Source organism: Elgaria multicarinata, chromosome 2, assembly GCF_023053635.1.
Source record: "Elgaria multicarinata webbii isolate HBS135686 ecotype San Diego chromosome 2, rElgMul1.1.pri, whole genome shotgun sequence".
In the NCBI taxonomy this organism is placed as follows: Eukaryota; Metazoa; Chordata; class Lepidosauria; order Squamata; family Anguidae; genus Elgaria; species Elgaria multicarinata.
Window position 1 is genome coordinate 140604359 of NC_086172.1, and position 16068 is coordinate 140620426.

General features: G+C 42.7%; 2 protein-coding genes across 6 annotated transcripts in view; one reads left to right on the plus strand and one right to left on the minus strand.

Annotated features, from left to right (window-relative positions):
* The window catches only part of STRN3 (striatin 3), a 58734-nt gene extending 49369 nt beyond the window's left edge, over window positions 1–9365 (minus strand). The window contains exon 1 of one of the 3 annotated variants that reach the window (XM_063117766.1): window positions 8891–9365. In XM_063117766.1, coding sequence (XP_062973836.1) covers window positions 8891–9217 — 327 coding nt within the window. In that variant the 5' untranslated portion in view covers window positions 9218–9365. The remainder of the gene's footprint in view (window positions 1–8890) is intronic. The other 2 variants (XM_063117767.1, XM_063117768.1) reach the window with 2 other exon arrangements.
* AP4S1 (adaptor related protein complex 4 subunit sigma 1) overlaps window positions 8371–16068 on the plus strand; it is a 36887-nt gene continuing 29189 nt past the window's right edge. The window contains exon 1 of one of the 3 annotated variants that reach the window (XM_063117770.1): window positions 8371–8727. The gene's annotated coding sequence lies outside the window, so the exon portion shown is untranslated. Of the gene's footprint in view, window positions 8728–10180; window positions 10203–11045; window positions 11114–16068 lie in introns of those variants that run through there. The other 2 variants (XM_063117772.1, XM_063117771.1) reach the window with 2 other exon arrangements.

The window sequence follows — 16068 nt, forward strand, 5'->3', positions numbered from 1 at the left end:
TAAACATGGAATGCGTGGTTTCCCTGCCTTAGAGGGCAAAATGGCTTGTATCAAAGAGTCTGGATAGAAACAACTACTTCATACAGAGTACTATGTTAGGTATTCAGAGACAAATCACAATACAAAATCTTATACAAAATTCAGCAGATCCTCATCTCAAATTACACTTTGTATTATTTAGTTTAAATCACCTTGGGAATGGCGCTGGATCCTTTTTATAGTATTTCTGCTATAGCTCTTGCCAGAGACCCATCCACCCCTCTCTCACACATCATCTACACCAAAGGATATTCCACTATGAAAGTGCTATGAAAGCAGTATATAAAAGGCAGGAGCCACACTACTGCTTTAGCAGTATTGAAGTGCACTGCAGGATCTACACTACTTTCTAGTGGTTCTGAAGTGCACTGACAACTGTTGGGGCCCATGACACATCTACAACAAGCAGGATGTAGAAGTGGTATGAAAGTGGTATATGGTATGTGTCAATGGGCCCCAACAGCTGTCAGCACGCTTCAATACTGCTATAAAGCAGCCATGTGGCTCTTGCCTTTTATATACTGTTTTCATACCGCTTTCATATTGGAATATCCTGCTTGGTGTAGATGAGCCCAGACAAACACACTCACTCTCCCATCTATTCCTGCCCCCAATCCTACCTTTCTAAGGTTGCAACTCTATGCATACTTCCTTGGAATTCAATAGGATTGTTAAGTCCACCCACCCTCTCCAGACCCAAATCACTCAGCGCCAAAAAGGAAAGTACCGGAAAGGGAGAGTAAGACCAAGGTCAAGGTGCAGAGGTGAGACAGCAATACTAGATGCTGAGAGGGGAGAGAGAGCAGAGGGAAAAGGGCCATGTAGGTGAAAGGACCAGGAAGCAACTCTTTTCTACTCCCCTGCCTGAACATTTGATCAAAGGCAGGTTCAAGCACTGGAAAGAAAGCCATGCACCCATTGCTTTCAAGCTTAAATCAATTTCTAAGGGGGCTGGGAGCAGAAAACCCCACAGACACAGCTGGAGGTGTCCAAGAGTGTCATTGTGCCCATGGACACAACGTTGAAGACCAAAGGAATACAAGCTTGAACTAAAGGTTCACTTTCTTCAACAGAACAAGTCCTTCTATCAGTGGAATATCTCCCTCAGTAGAAGAAAGGAACCTTTGGATCAAACTCTAATTTTTGTGCCAGCATTAGCACCAAACTACTTAAACACTCAAGATTAAAACCATAGGGACCTAAATATTTTAATGGTCATAGCTGTGAATTCTTCCTGCCCTGTAATTAGTTCCAGTCTATTTTTCTGTGATAATTCAGGAGTTTGCTGGAATGTTCTGAATCTCATTTTTTACTAGGTTTTTTAATCACTGTAACATTCTAATAACAAAACACTTGCACAATCTCTTATTCTATACATATGCAAGAGCTCTTGGCTGGTAGTTTTTCCCCATTTGCTAACAACAGAGAAAATAGGCAGTTTCACCAACTTGTTTCCAAATTTATTCTGGAGTAATGTACAGTTCTGATTGTGTGGTAAATATCCACTACAATTTATCCCTTGCTGTATTTAATTGTTGTTTAATCTACAGACCACTATTCTGGTTACACTGATTTCTCAATCTGTTTTTTTCTTTTGATATCGTTTCCTGATATTTCTACCTTTCATTTTTATAATAAACTGAAATGTCCCTTTGCTACTGCCTTAACTTTGTCTTCAAGACATTTCAGATGGGCTTCTTGAATGGTATTTGTGACAAAGAAGAATTCCATCTTGCCTTTGTATGAGTCCCTGGTCAACAGCTGGTTGGCCACTGTGTGAACAGAGCGTTGGACTAGATGGATGCTTGGTTTGATCCAGCATAACTCTTATGTTCTTATTTATTTATATTTATTTACTGCACTAGCTTTTGATTTTGTAAGAAGTTGTAAAATAATTGGATTTTCCCTGCTATCTTCCTTTTGCATTTGCATGTAAGTACCACAGGAGCACAGTCAATATAGATCACTGGACCAATCTTTATTTCCTGTGTGTCGTGAATTATATTTTGAGATTTGAAATTTTACATGCCTTCTACAACTTTTCTTGTTGTTATAATTCACTTACTTATCATTGCTCCCTTTCTTTTGGTACACACAGAGGCATTATAGAATAGAGCTCCATATGTGAATAGAAGGTACTAAAATCCACACAGATGGGATCTCCAATTTCCATCAATTCCACCTTAAATTTACACCCTCCAACAACACAACCCTTACTGCTTAGAATGAGTTTTTCTCTTTTTAAAAGCAGTAACAAACAAGGGGGGGGGGAATAAAAAATAGTTTTAATTCTGGAAACCTTCCCCACCGCACGGTTTCTTTTCTTCTTTCAGTCTAACTCTTGGCGCAAGATGTTTAAATCTTGTAGTTCCAAAAATTCTTTGGCTCCTCTCTGATTATAGTCTTTCTTTTATAATCAATTTAAAATGAAATCCCAATTTACATAATAACATTTCAGAGAAAATGCCACAACATATACAGTTTGTTTTAGGATGCAATTTTATATCAATTTATCTGGATTCAATTACTTCTGAGAAGACTAATAAAAGATAGCATCATCAATTGTCACTGAATAACTTCTATACAGCATTTTTATAAGCAGTTCTTAAAATGTTATCTATTAGCTCAAAAATAAACTCAACAGCAATGCTTTGTTTAGTTCTTTTTCCATTCACTTCTTCAATGTTTTTTTTTTAAAAAAACCTCTGGTTTAAATGTTTTTAAACATCACACAATCTAAAACATATTATTGATTTTATAACTTCTTATAGTGTAGAAAATCTTTCTTCTGCTGATGCATCCACTGGTTTTCTCATTTGTCATGTATTCATTTTCTTTGATATAAATTTCAATCAATACCTAATTGGCCAGCTCCATTGATCAATTGTATAGCACTCAATTTAACAAATGCTCAGTTCCAGTTTCTTTAGTAAGCTCAATACAGGGGACAGTAGTCCTATGGTCCCTGAGGAGCATCCCAGGAACCATAGGTTTCCTCAAAGTTCCCCCTCCAAGGCCATAGACGCTGATATGATCTCAGAAGGGGATCTCTGGAATCCACCCAGAGGCTTCCATCTAATGACACAAATATAGGACTGTGCCCTAAGTTTGTCAGTCCTTTAAATAATCAATTCATAACAAATTCATCAGTTAATCTAAAAGCTCCTAACACCACAAACACCCAGCACAACTGCAGGATAAGACTTCACCTTCCTCCCTAGTTGGATGGAACTCATTCCTGTTGTGATGAGTTTCTCTGAATCGGAGCACAAGATGAACAAGACTGTCCTGCCTTACTCCAGATCTGGAGAAAGATGGAGGGAAACTTCCAGATCTGTCAGTTTCAGAAAGCAGCAAGACTTTTCTGGAAGGTTTCCTTCTCTAGTTGTGTTCAATCAAGTAAAATAACAAAGGGCTGGTAAGACTTCTCCCTGCTTCCATAGACAAAACAGGGGATAATTTCCCTGAGGGCATTGGTAGACAGTCAGATTCTCCAGCTTAAAGAATTCTGTCCATTAACCAGTTTCTTACCCATCAAGTCATGCACCAGTTATAATCATAATCTCCAGTTATTCCATTTGCAGTATTCTTAACACCTAGTCTATTTGAATTTTAGTTAGATCTACCATAAGCTATTCTCTTATTCCAGGATAGCCAGTTAACTTCTAATGAAAATAATTAGCCTGGAGGGGAGAACCCTAATTCATCACAGGTATCCAGGAATCTGAGGTTCTGCAGTTTGGAATATGAGTTCTGGGAATTTACCAGTCTCCCATAAATTGTCAGATTTACCCCTGGCAGTAGAGGGAGACATTTGAACGGAATATAGGAGTAGCACCACTTTATACTCACAAGAGTTCAATCTTCTTAACCTAGTGCTTCATTTTTTCTGCAGAAAATTTTCCATTTCATAATTTCATTAGTAGTAATAATAATAGTAATAGTAATAATACATTTATTTCTTAACCGCCTCTCCCTCTGGATCGAGGAGGGGAACAACATTAAATACAAAAATACCATAAAATGCATAAAACTGATTAAAAATATATAAAACTGATACAATATAAAAATAAAAATTCATCTGGGTAGGTCTGCTGGAAGAGCAGTCTTTATGGCTTTCTTAAACTCAGAAAGACTATTAAGTTGATGAATCTCTCTCGGTAGGCCATTCCACAGGTCCTCTGGGTAACAGTTGTCAGCCTAGTTTTGGCTGACTAGAGTAAATTCTTCTCAGAGGACCTGAGTGTGCAGGGTGGATTGTACAGGGGAAGGCGATCCCGCAGGTAACCTGGACCCAAACCATGTAGGGCTTTAAAGGTAACCAACACTTTATAGTTCGCCCGGAAACGAATTGACAGCCAGTGGAGCAATTTTAAAGTTGGCGTAATACCCCTAGGTGTGCTGGTGACCAACCTGGTTGCCATATTTTGAACTAGTTGAAGTTTCCAAACTAGGTACAAAGGTAGCCCTATGTACAGTGCATTGCAGAAGATGAGCTTGGAAGTGTGCTCTACCATCTTTAGGACTTCTAACTCTAGGAAGGGGTACAGCTGGCATATTAGCCAAAGCTGATAGTAGGCACTCCTGGCCGTTGCATCTATTTGGAGCAATGGATCCAGAAGCACCCCCAAGCTGTGAACGCAGTCTTTCAGGGGGAGTGTAACCCCATCCAGAACTGGTCGATACACCTCCAAAGCCTGGTTAGGGGCCTTGACAGTAAGCACCTCTGTCTTGATTCAGCTTCAGCTTGTTTTTACTCATCCAGCCCATTACCTCCTCCAAGCAATAATTCAGAGGAGACACACTATCCTTAGCTGACGCTGTTGTCGAAGGTATAGAGAAATATATTTGGGTTTCATCAGCATACTGATAGCACCCTGCTCCATGCCTCTGGATGATCTCTCCCAGCGGTTTCATGTAGATGCTAAACAGCATTGGGGATAAGATGGCACCTTGTAGTATGCCATTCAGCAGCTCCTTCTTTGAGGAGCAGCTACTCCCAAGTATCACCATCTGGAACCTACCCGAGAGGTAGGACCAGAACCACTGGAGCACAGTGCCCCCGATTCCCTCAGGAGTTCCAGAAGGATACCATGGTTAATGGTATCGAAGGCCACTGAGAAGTCCAAAAGTACCAGCAGGGACACACTCCTCCTGTCAATACTCAAGCGTAGATCATCCACTAAGGCAACCACAGCAGTCTCAACTCCATATCCTGCCCTGAAGCCAATTTGAAAAACTGCATCATCCAAGACTGCTTGGAGTTGGAAGGCAACTGACCTCTTGATCACCTCTCAATTAGTATTAGTATTATTTATTACATTTATAATGAATGTATGTCAGTTGCAAACAAATTATTAGGCAAGTTTCAAAGTTGTATGTGAAAGAATACATATATGTCTTTGAAATACATATATGTCTCAGCGAGAAATGGAACCAAGTAGTAGTGACAGTGAAATGAACGATGCCCCAAACAACCCTAGTAGAAGAGAGTTGAAATCTTTTGAAATAGATGAGTGGTTGTCAGTATATCATACACACTTGTTTGGGTTGCTAAAATTAATTAGTGTGTGTCAACAGTTTTCAGTACTTTTCTTTTTTTCCGCTGAAGTTTAAACAATTTAAGGGAAGTACATAGTATTGTCTTTAAATTTTTACAAGTATTCCAATAAAACATTCTACATAACATAACAGTTAAATCACATTGTGTGCTTTCATTTTTCTTTCATTTTTTTTAGCTTTGTTGTTTACTACATACAAGTAAAATAAACATGTTAAATTAGAAGTCTCTAGGACATCAGAATTTTTCCCAATGTAAATGACCCTATGCAAGCTAGCCTAATTTGTACTGGAAATTTCCCAACCTAGTGCTCTCCAGATTCTGGCTAGGGAATGTTTAGAGTTGTAGTCCCAATACATCTGAGGGGCACCAAGATGGGACAGCTAACATAAGGCATCCCAGAATGGGACTCTATACTGGAAATGCACAGAGCTGCCCAAATGAAATTTATATTACCAGGCACATTCTCCAGTGTAGCAATAATTTTCAAGACTTAATTCAGCTAGGCAAGCTATACCTTAAAGAGTGTGGGAAGCTCTTTAAGAACTTGAGTTCCTAATAGTGGCATGATGTTGAAATGACCAGCAGGTAATGGTGCTTTTAATCTAGAGAACCATAAGCAGAATAAGCTTCAAATTCAAGAAACTAAACCCACACAAAACAAGCCCTTAGAAACAAAAAGCATTCTTTAGCTGCCACTGATTTCTTTCTGCATGTTGGATCAAGTAGGATCTGTCTAAGATACTGCTTTGGTCCCTTCTTGAGAAGAGGAAAAACACTGAAGTTGGGTTTCCTGAAGAACTGAACACTGTTCAGTTGGCAAACAAAACTGGCTTTTCTTAAATAAAAGCATACGATTACTATGAAGCAAAATAAGACTTGCATGATGTTAGTGGTTGTTTGCAAGACGATACCACTATTTCAAAACCAATTTAGGCAGGGATGACAAACTAAGAGAATAAGAGTTAGACAACAAAAAACACAAACAAACTGCTCTAAGGTATCTGTAAACAACCCTGGGCACATGTTCTATCAAACTGTCAAAGGAATAAGGATTTATAGCACAATCCTAACCCCGTGGTATTGCTTGCTGGAGGGGGCTAAGATGCCTCCAATGGCAGAGAGGTGCTCTACCATTGCAGAACACACCCACCCACTACCCCCATGGAGAGCTCTATTGGAATGAGGCTACTGTCAGTAGTGTTTCCACCAGCAATAGCTGGAGGAAGACCCCAAAACAGGGTGTCACATGGCAAGGAACAGGTGGCTTTGGATATGCTAGATCCAAAGCCTTGAAAATCCCGCAAGGGATCCAAGGAAAAACCCCACACCGCTAAAGGAAAGAACACCACTCTGCACACACTTATCTTGGTGAGCAAGAATCGGAAGGGCTTCTGACATGATGATACATCTGTCACATCACATTCTCCCAAGCCCACTTAGTATTACTCTGCTCCTCTGTCAGCATGGCTGGCTGAGGAATACTGGGATTGTAGGACTTTCCCCCCATCTAAACATGCATAGAATTGCACCCTAAATGAAGACAGACTTAAAATCAAAAGGGACCCTACATGTTTTAAACAGATGATTTTGGATGACACACTTGGATCATGTAACCTCATAAAGAACATGGCCACTCACTCACTTTGGTGTAAATGATCCCTGAAGCCAACAAAAGGTGTCATTCTTCTATTAAATGATGGATCTACCCAAAACATTATTCATCAATTACTCAGTCATTCCCTAGTCATCAGTAACAACACTGTACATCAAGCAGGCATTCTAGTCTTGAGTACTTTATATGCTCTTTTACAGTTCTAATTTTACAGAACATTTTACAAATTTCAGTGTTCTCCTCACAAGAATCTTGTAAGCTTATTCTCCTTCCTCCCAAACAGGAAACTGAGGACAAGAGATTGTTTAGCCTTGGACAAGCAGTACTTGTTCTTTGACAGAATTGGGACTTCCAGATCCAAGTCTTGTCTGTCTTGAAAACCAACCATATCCAGCACAAACTGCACATCTTAACTTTTAAAACACATCACACCTTATTAGCACTGCTCCTTACAGTAACTTTATATGAACACACAGCTAAGTCATGGGATATATCCTGTATGAATGCCAGTTTAATTTTCATCATTAAACAACGTAAAAAAAAACCTAGTTACACCCCATCTTGCTGCTTAAAAGCCTACCAATTTGAAAGATACATTTAGATTTAATGATAAAGTTCTCATTCGGACAACACGCTAAACCATGCTGCTTAACCACAATGGTTAATGGATTCCATTAACCATTTTGTGGTTAAGCAGCATGGTTTAGCGTGTTGTCTGAACAGGGCTGAAGATGCATGCAGCTTTACATCTATACACCCAATTTGAATGACAATCCACACATCACTAGTAACAAAACCAGATTTACCACCAGTAATGCACACACTCAGTAGGAAGCCCTGGCCAATTATGTATCCCTGATAAATATGACTATACAACACTTGTATTTGACAGTCACCACTTTTGTAAATGTAAGCAGAATTAAGGTAAGAAGCCTAGTGAGATCAATGATCCATCATATTTATCAGTCCCTGTTTTTTGTTTTTACTGGTAGTGTCGTCCATGTGGGTACTGAAAGGGGAGGGCAGGGGGCCACGCCTCCTATTCCTGGAAAGAAGGCGAGTCCCTCGCGAAGAACTGTCACGAAGAACGCGCGTGATTTGCATTCCCAAGGTGGCAGTTGAGAAAATGGTCGGGGGCTAAGCGCAGTTGGATCGTGATGCTCCCTAGTCAGAGATGACTCCTGTCCTCTCGCTAGGCCGTAAAAGCCTCCGAAATGTCCGGCGGGCTCCGGAATCGAAAACACGGCGCTCCCGCGTGCGACACAGTAACTGTCAAGGCGCCCGTCTCCCCCTGCCCAGATTTCAGACGGCGTCTCTAATCTGGGCCCGGGACAGAGCGAGGAGGAGAAGTCAACCCTCCTGTCTCCGGACTAGCTTGACAGGCCCAAACCAGGCGGCGCCATACTAGAAACCAAAATGGCTGCCTCGGGGAAGGCAGCCCAACCCGAGGAGCCGTGAGGGGGATGTGCCGAGTGACGCCCGCCACGCCTCACCGGACCCGCCACAGACACAGGTACTTTTGTCCTCTCCTGCCGGGTTCACCCCTCGACCATGCCGCCGCTATCCGAAAGCGGCAGCTCCCTTTCCTATACCCGGCACGGACCAACCTCGTCTCAGTCACTCTCCCATTGTGCTCCCCTCCTCGCTCGGTCGCTCAAACCCCGGCTCATCCCTACCTGGAGCTCGGCCCTTTCCACCTCCCAATGAGCGCGCTCCATTTCGAAGCGGGCCCACTCGTGCTGGATGTAGTGCAGGATCCCCGGGATCGTGTAGTGTTGAGGCCGGGACAGCTCCGACCCGCTACCGGGGCCCACCGCTTCCTGAGCCGCCGGACCTTGAGGTTGCTGTGGCGGTAGACTTCCCCCGCCGCCGCCAGGCCCCGCACAACCCGGACCGAGCAGCTGAGAGTTAACGCCCCCTCCGGTGGGCGGCAGCGCCTGCTGTTGGGGTCTCGGGGTGGCCCCCGCCATGATCCCCCCGCCGGTGCCGGGATGTTCGTCCATTGTCTGTGGGGAGTCCGCCCCCTCTTCCTCTTCCTGCCTTGCGTGCGCTGCCGAGCTCTGAGCGGTGCTGCCTGTGGGGAGGCCCGGCCCAGGGAGGGACGGCCAAGGCCGCGCGGAGGATTAGCCCGGTGTCAGAGCAGCGCCGAAGCCGAGCCGCTGCCGCCCGCCATTACAGTCTCAGCTCCATCATCGGCCGGACAGATTCACTCAGCTCACCCACCCACACGGGAGGGGGGGGGTCGCGGGGCATGCTGGGAAACCCGCTTTGCTCCGGCTCTCGAGCCGCTCTGCTGTACGCATGCGCGTCCGTTGACTGACGGGGGGAGGAGAGAGAGAGAGAGAGGAAGGAAGGAAGGGTGAGGTTTCTGGGTGGCTTCTAGTTTGTTTTCTTTTAAATCTCATTCCTTCAATCACTGCTTCACCTGTCCGCGGTCATGTTGCACTTTGTAAATCAGAATAGTCACTACTAACAGCGCCTGACATCTTACTTTTCATAAATATTTAGAAATCATTTGTAAATAGATACCCAAGAGAGGCAGAAACACCCACAGAGTTGCTCGCTGTTTGTTTTTAATAAGAATGGTAGGAATTCTTTACGTGCATCGTGCTGTCGAGTGTTCAAAGTTCTTCAGGTGGACTATCTAGTTGTGTAGTATTTTATTTGTTTGGCTTTATGTAACCAACCCAGACAATTTTGTTATTATGAGGATTAAACATGTAATTAAACAAATCATTACAGGAACCTTGTCAATCTTGTACACTGCCTGGATATGTTTTACATGATGGTATAAACATATTTTAAAATTTGAAACAAACTTGGTCAGTAACATTATCCTTGATATTGCAGATGCATGGTACCGAGGCAAGAAAGTGTGTATTCTTGCCAAAGGCCGCCTAGTAAGCTCATGGCAGAGGTGAAATTTGAATCTGGGACTTCCTTATTCATATGTCAAGCCTCTTAGCCACAGGCCTACACTACACTATGGTATGCTATAAACTATTGATATTTAGACTATTGCTAGTGGTAGTTTGGGCTTTTTTAAAATCTGAGTTTTTAACCATGCTACCTAGAATGTGTGAAGTAGATATAAATCTAACAGTCATCTGAGCATGTACAGAGTACCTTTCTTCTTTAAGAGAAATTCTTCCGGGGTCAAATGTTCTACTTTCAGGATAATGTGTGTCTCCTCTCCTGATATTTTAAACAATGACAGTAAATGCTTCTTGTGTACTCATCCTCAATGTTTAAACTGCCATTTTAAACAGCAGCACAAAGTATGGCCCTTCCCAATCCCACCCCTTCATAAAATGGGAAGGTGGGAGAAATAAAGGGCTATTCCCCACTTTTGGAAACTATTCTTTGGTGGTATGTTTTCAAAATATTACAAAGGAGTGCCTTTGGTGCTTCATTCCATCCCACTTCAAAAGTCTCTTGCTAATACTAAGTTCTCTCCTAGGTTTATAATTTTCTACTGGGCTGCTACTGTTTCCTGCTCCCTTCAATTCACTTAAAATGGTCTCCCCTATGATGGGTCGTACTAGCAAGAGATTCTTGGCATTGCAGTTGCATTCCTCTCATGTCTACAGCTGACTCCTTGGGGCGGATGAGGAGGCTACTTCCCTCACCACACGCACCACACGCACAACACACACCTCCCCTAGGACATGAAGCACGCTCTGATTTTGCCACTGTCTGATTATGCTGTCACCCAAAGTAGCAAGGCAGCAAATAGAAACTGGAGTATGGGCAGCCAGCAACCTAGTATCAAATTACTACTATGATATGGGATTAAATTGAGAGAGGCTAACCTCTCTCTGCATAAGGAGACAGAGCTTTCTGCGTGATCCCTCAAGGGAAGCCGTGGAAACTCCCATCACAAGGATGTTTAAAACAAGGTTAGTCAGAACTATAGGAATGTGCCTTCTTTAGCCTTTGATAAACTTCTCAGTCATCTCTGCAAACCATGTCCTTCTTAAAAGGAACACCATAATATATCAGCTATATATAGGAGCATTTTACATGTATATTAAAAACAGAAAGTCTAGATATAAATGGTTCTTTGAAGGTATGCGATTAAAAGGTATGGTACATTGAACTTAAAAGTAGGTTTCCTTTAAATAGAGTGATAATTCTAATAAAGCTAATTCCAGCCTAATCACCTGAGAATGAGTATGGCCCATTAAAAAAATGTTCCTTGTTCCAAAGTAAATTTGATTTTAAAAGCTGGGCTTTTAAGGCTATACTCATAAACCCATTCCGTAGAGAAACCGTTGCCTACAGCAGGGTTATGGAACTATTTTCTGCCTGAGGGCCAAATTGGCCCCAGGCCAGGATGTCATAAGCCACATGTCATCAGTGGGAACAGCCCCTGCTAGCAAGCACCCCTCCCCCCAGAGAAAAACTCTAGACAAACACTCACCCCTTTCACACACTGAACAGACATCCATTCCTCTGCTGATCCATGTGGATCAGCTGGGGAAGGGGGAGCATTTTCATCCCCATGCTAGCAATGTAAACCTCCCCACTGAACACTATGATCAGGATGAAAGTCACCCCCCTTCCAGGGCTCAGCTGATTCCCACTGGTCAGCTGAGGAGTGGAGAGGGCCTGACCTAGCTCCTGACTTTGCTGCTGGCTTAAGGAACGCGCCTCAAGTTGGTTGCTCAGTCAGAAGCCAGTGTCACTCACTCCTTCCTGACTGGGAAAGCCAAGGGGAAAACAAAGCACTTAGCGGGGTTTGCCTGTCCCTACATTCACAGTTGGGGAAAGCAGCGGGCAAAATACTGAGCTGGCACTTCAAACTACAGCAAGGTCAGGTGCTGGTTTTGCTCCACCCCTTGCCTTTCCTGTTTGGAAAGGCTCAGGAGTGAGGGACGTAGGCCTTAGCCAGCTGCACACATCCTGAAGTAGAGGGGAGCAAAGCCCTGAGCTGGTGCCTCACAGAGTGACTCTTCAAGGTGTGGGCTCAGTTGGGAATCAGCTCCACCATCCTGGATCTGGGATAAGAGATGTGGGAAATCCCTGAGTGGTGCCTTGAGGAGAAGCTTCTCCAGGCTTAATCTGGAGCTCCCTTTGCTCCTCCCTCACCTTCCCTGATCAGGGAAAGGTGAGTGGGGAGTGAACTTCACTGAGCCTTGAGGAGTTGTGGCCCCTTGAGGCCGCAGTGAATTGGGAGCTGTTCTCCCACTCTCCTTCCTTCTAGGGAAGGGGGCAGGGCATCGCCTGAAGCCTTCGCAGGTTGGGGAGGCCTGGTGGTCTGAACTGAGCCCACGGGCCAGAGGTTCCCCATCCCTGCATTATGTTGTAACTAGATGTGCTCCAGTCCTTCAGATAAATAACTCCAGCTCTAAGTGATTCAAAGCAGAATTTGGAGCAATATTGTCATTGCGTGCACGTGCACACACACACACACACATTTTAGTGTGCACACACATTTTCACTGTCTAGCGCCTTCCTATCTCTCCTCTCTCATCTCACACTATTGCCCCGCTCGTGCTCTTCGCTCCTCTGATGCCATGTTTCTCGCCTGCCCAAGGGTCTCTACTTCCCTTGCTCAGCTTCGTCAATTTTCTTCTGCTGTCCCTTATGCCTGGAACGCTCTTCCAGAACATTTGAGAACTACAAGTTCAATCGCAGCTTTTAAAGCTCAGCTAAAAACTTTTCTTTTTCCTAAAGCTTTTAAAACTTGATTTTGTTCTGACTTTATACTGTTAGTTTTACCCTACCCAGTGCCTGTTTACCCTACCCTGTGCCTGTTTGCATTCTCTTCCCCTCCTTATTGTTTCATTATGATTTTATTAGAATGTAAGCCTATGCGGCAGAGTCTTGCTATTTACTGTTTTACTCTGTACAGCACCATGTACATTGATGGTGCTATATAAATAAATAAATAAATAATAAGTAGCTGGTAAGAATATAAAGGAGCCTCGTGTGGCGCAGAGTGGTAAGCGGCAGTTACTGCAGCCGAAACTCTCCCCACGGCCTGAGTTCAATCACAGCGGAAGCTGGTTCTCAGGCAGCCGGTTCAGGTTGACTCAACCTCCCATCCTTCCAAGGTCGGTAAAATGAGTACCCAGCTAGCTGGGGGAAAAGTAACTGTGACTGGGGAAGGCAATAGCAAACCACCCCACTACGAAGTCTGCCAAGAAAACGTCAGCGAAAGCAGGCTTCCCTCTAGGAGTCAGTAATGACTCAAGAGATTTCCACGAGAGGTTCCTTTCCTTTTTTTAAGAATATAAAGAGAGACATGCTGGATGGGCCTTCTCTAATCCAGTATTCTCTTCCCACAGTAGTCAACCATATGTATGGGAAATCCACAAGCAGTACATGACTGCAATATTTTTATTTATTTATTGCACTTATATACCGCTCCCATAGCCAGGGCTCTCTGGGCGGTTTACAGAAATTCTAAAATTAAGATAAAAACGAGTATACAAAATTTAAAATTCTAAAACACAGAACAGACACACATAAAGCATTAAAAACCGTTAAAAAACTCAGAGAGACATATAGTGTTGTGTTTCCCAGTAACTGGTACAGAGACACCTACTGCCTCTGGTACTGGGTGTAATATATACCCATCATAACTAGTAGCCAATGATATCATCCATTAATTTATTTAAGATGCAAGCCTATGCATGTTTAGACAGAAAAAAGTCCTACAACTCCTAGCATGCCCCATGGCTGGCTGGGGCATACTGGGATTTGTAGGATTTTTTCTGTCTAAACATGCATAGGATTTTGCCCTTAATCTCCTTTTAAATCCATCCAGTTTGTTAGGATTCTATCCATCTGAATAATTTAGGACAACACTCTACAATCCCATTTTTGAATGGATTATTTAAAATGCATTCTGATACTATAAATGATCTTTTAAAGGGCATGGATGTGCTCTACTTCTGTGGGTTAGTAGTAACTCTTGCAGTTTTTTTTACTTCGTGGTGATGATTACTTTGTATTTTAAAATGTCCTTTTCTTCAACTGAAACCACACAACCAGAGGACACACCAGAAAGGCTATACATTTCTAAAGGCATCTTCTAATTTACAGAAGAACAGGCAAGAATCTTCCCTCGCTAAATATTATGCACTTATAGAATTAGAAAAATGAATAGGGCCATAATAAAGGTTGATAATTTCACTCAGGGCATGGAGAGAGTAAAAAAAAACCTGTCTCAAAGTAAAACAACAGCACAGTAATTAATTCAAATTGATAGGTAGCAGGTTTAAAACAAACAAAAGGAAGTACTTGCACAACACATAATTAACTACCAGAATAGGATGCTGCAATAGTTATTACCATTGGTGGTGATAAAAGGATTAGGTAAATACATGGAAGATAGGTATCTGAAGCTAATAACTGTAATAGCAAGAACCACAATGCTTTTGTTGAATTACTGTGTTCCAAGTCTTGATTCAAAAATAAGAATGCTGGGACTCAAATCTGTCTGGAAATAATGCTCTCTGACCTGGAAGCTGTTTCCAATTAATTGCTGTGAGAAAGGCATGTAGTCCATGCTGAGAGGCACACGCCTCTTCATTATAACTTTCTTTATTATCACTTCACATGTTCTCTTGACCGACTCCAGGGCTGAAAACAGATTTTAGAGCTAAACATTTCAAGCTTAAGCCCTAGCCATTTCTGTCACTGTCAGATGTTTTGGCCCAATAACTGGAATAGACATCAACATCATGCCTTGTATGTGAATTGTTACAAGTTTATGATTTTGATTTTGATTATTATCATCATTTTGGTCTTTAAAGGGTTATGGTTCATTTCAGCAGTGTCCTACATGAGCACAAAACAAATGGAAGTGGGGTCATTTCCACTAACCCCTCCCAGCTGCAGTGCCTTTCCTTGCATCAAACAACATTCTGGAGAGTCTCCTGCCTTCAGTAGTTGCTTTCCGTGGGTTTCATGTACAGCCATTGATCAGACCAACACCTGCTTAGCTACAGCAAGGTAGCTTCCTTATATGCTCTCAGACTAATTCCAGTCAATTATCTCCTGCACAGTTCCCATTAATTCTTCTCCTTTTGGCAGCGCCATATCTATGCCATCTGTCAGCTATGCTTTAAGGTGGATCCTGCACTGAGCAGGGGGTTGGACTTGATGGCCTTATAGGCCCCTTCCAACTCTACTATTCTATGCCAGTGTTAAACCCAGGCTAGAAAGCTGATTAAAATGGATCTAGGCAAATTGGTGTCACCCAAGAGTATCTGGAGTTGTACCCACTTGGGAACCCCCCAGAGAGCTTCGGCTATTGGGTGGTATAAAAATGTAATAAATAAATAAATTGAGCACCATGCCTAAAAGGGAGATAGTTGTGACTGACCAGTGTTTAAAATAATCCCAGATAAGCTTTTTTAAGGAGTGGCTTCACAACTTCCTCTTTCAAGGCAGCTGGGAACACTCCCTCTTGTAAATAAACATTTATGATTTCCTGTACCTGCCAGTTAACCCCCATCTTGTTCAATCTAGTTGAAGGATAAGGGTTGAATAAACAAGTGGTAGGCCTCACCCCTCCAAGCACCTCGTCCATATCCTCAGGCTGCAATAACTATGAATCAGGCTCAAATCTCACTTCTGTTATGAACTCAGCAGTCATCCATCTTAGGCAATGCAATCACTCGCTGTCTCAGTCCCAAATCTACAAAATGATTGTGGATATGGAACAAAGAGGGATAGTTATTTTCGGTCTATTTATTCTCCCAGAAAAAATACATGCATTTTAGCTGCCCTGGGGGGGGGGAACCAGACCCCCTTCCAAATAAACGAATCAGGTTTAAGAATACCTCCATAATCTTTAAAATATTGTTTGCATTTCTTTTCTGCTCTATCCCTAAACCTC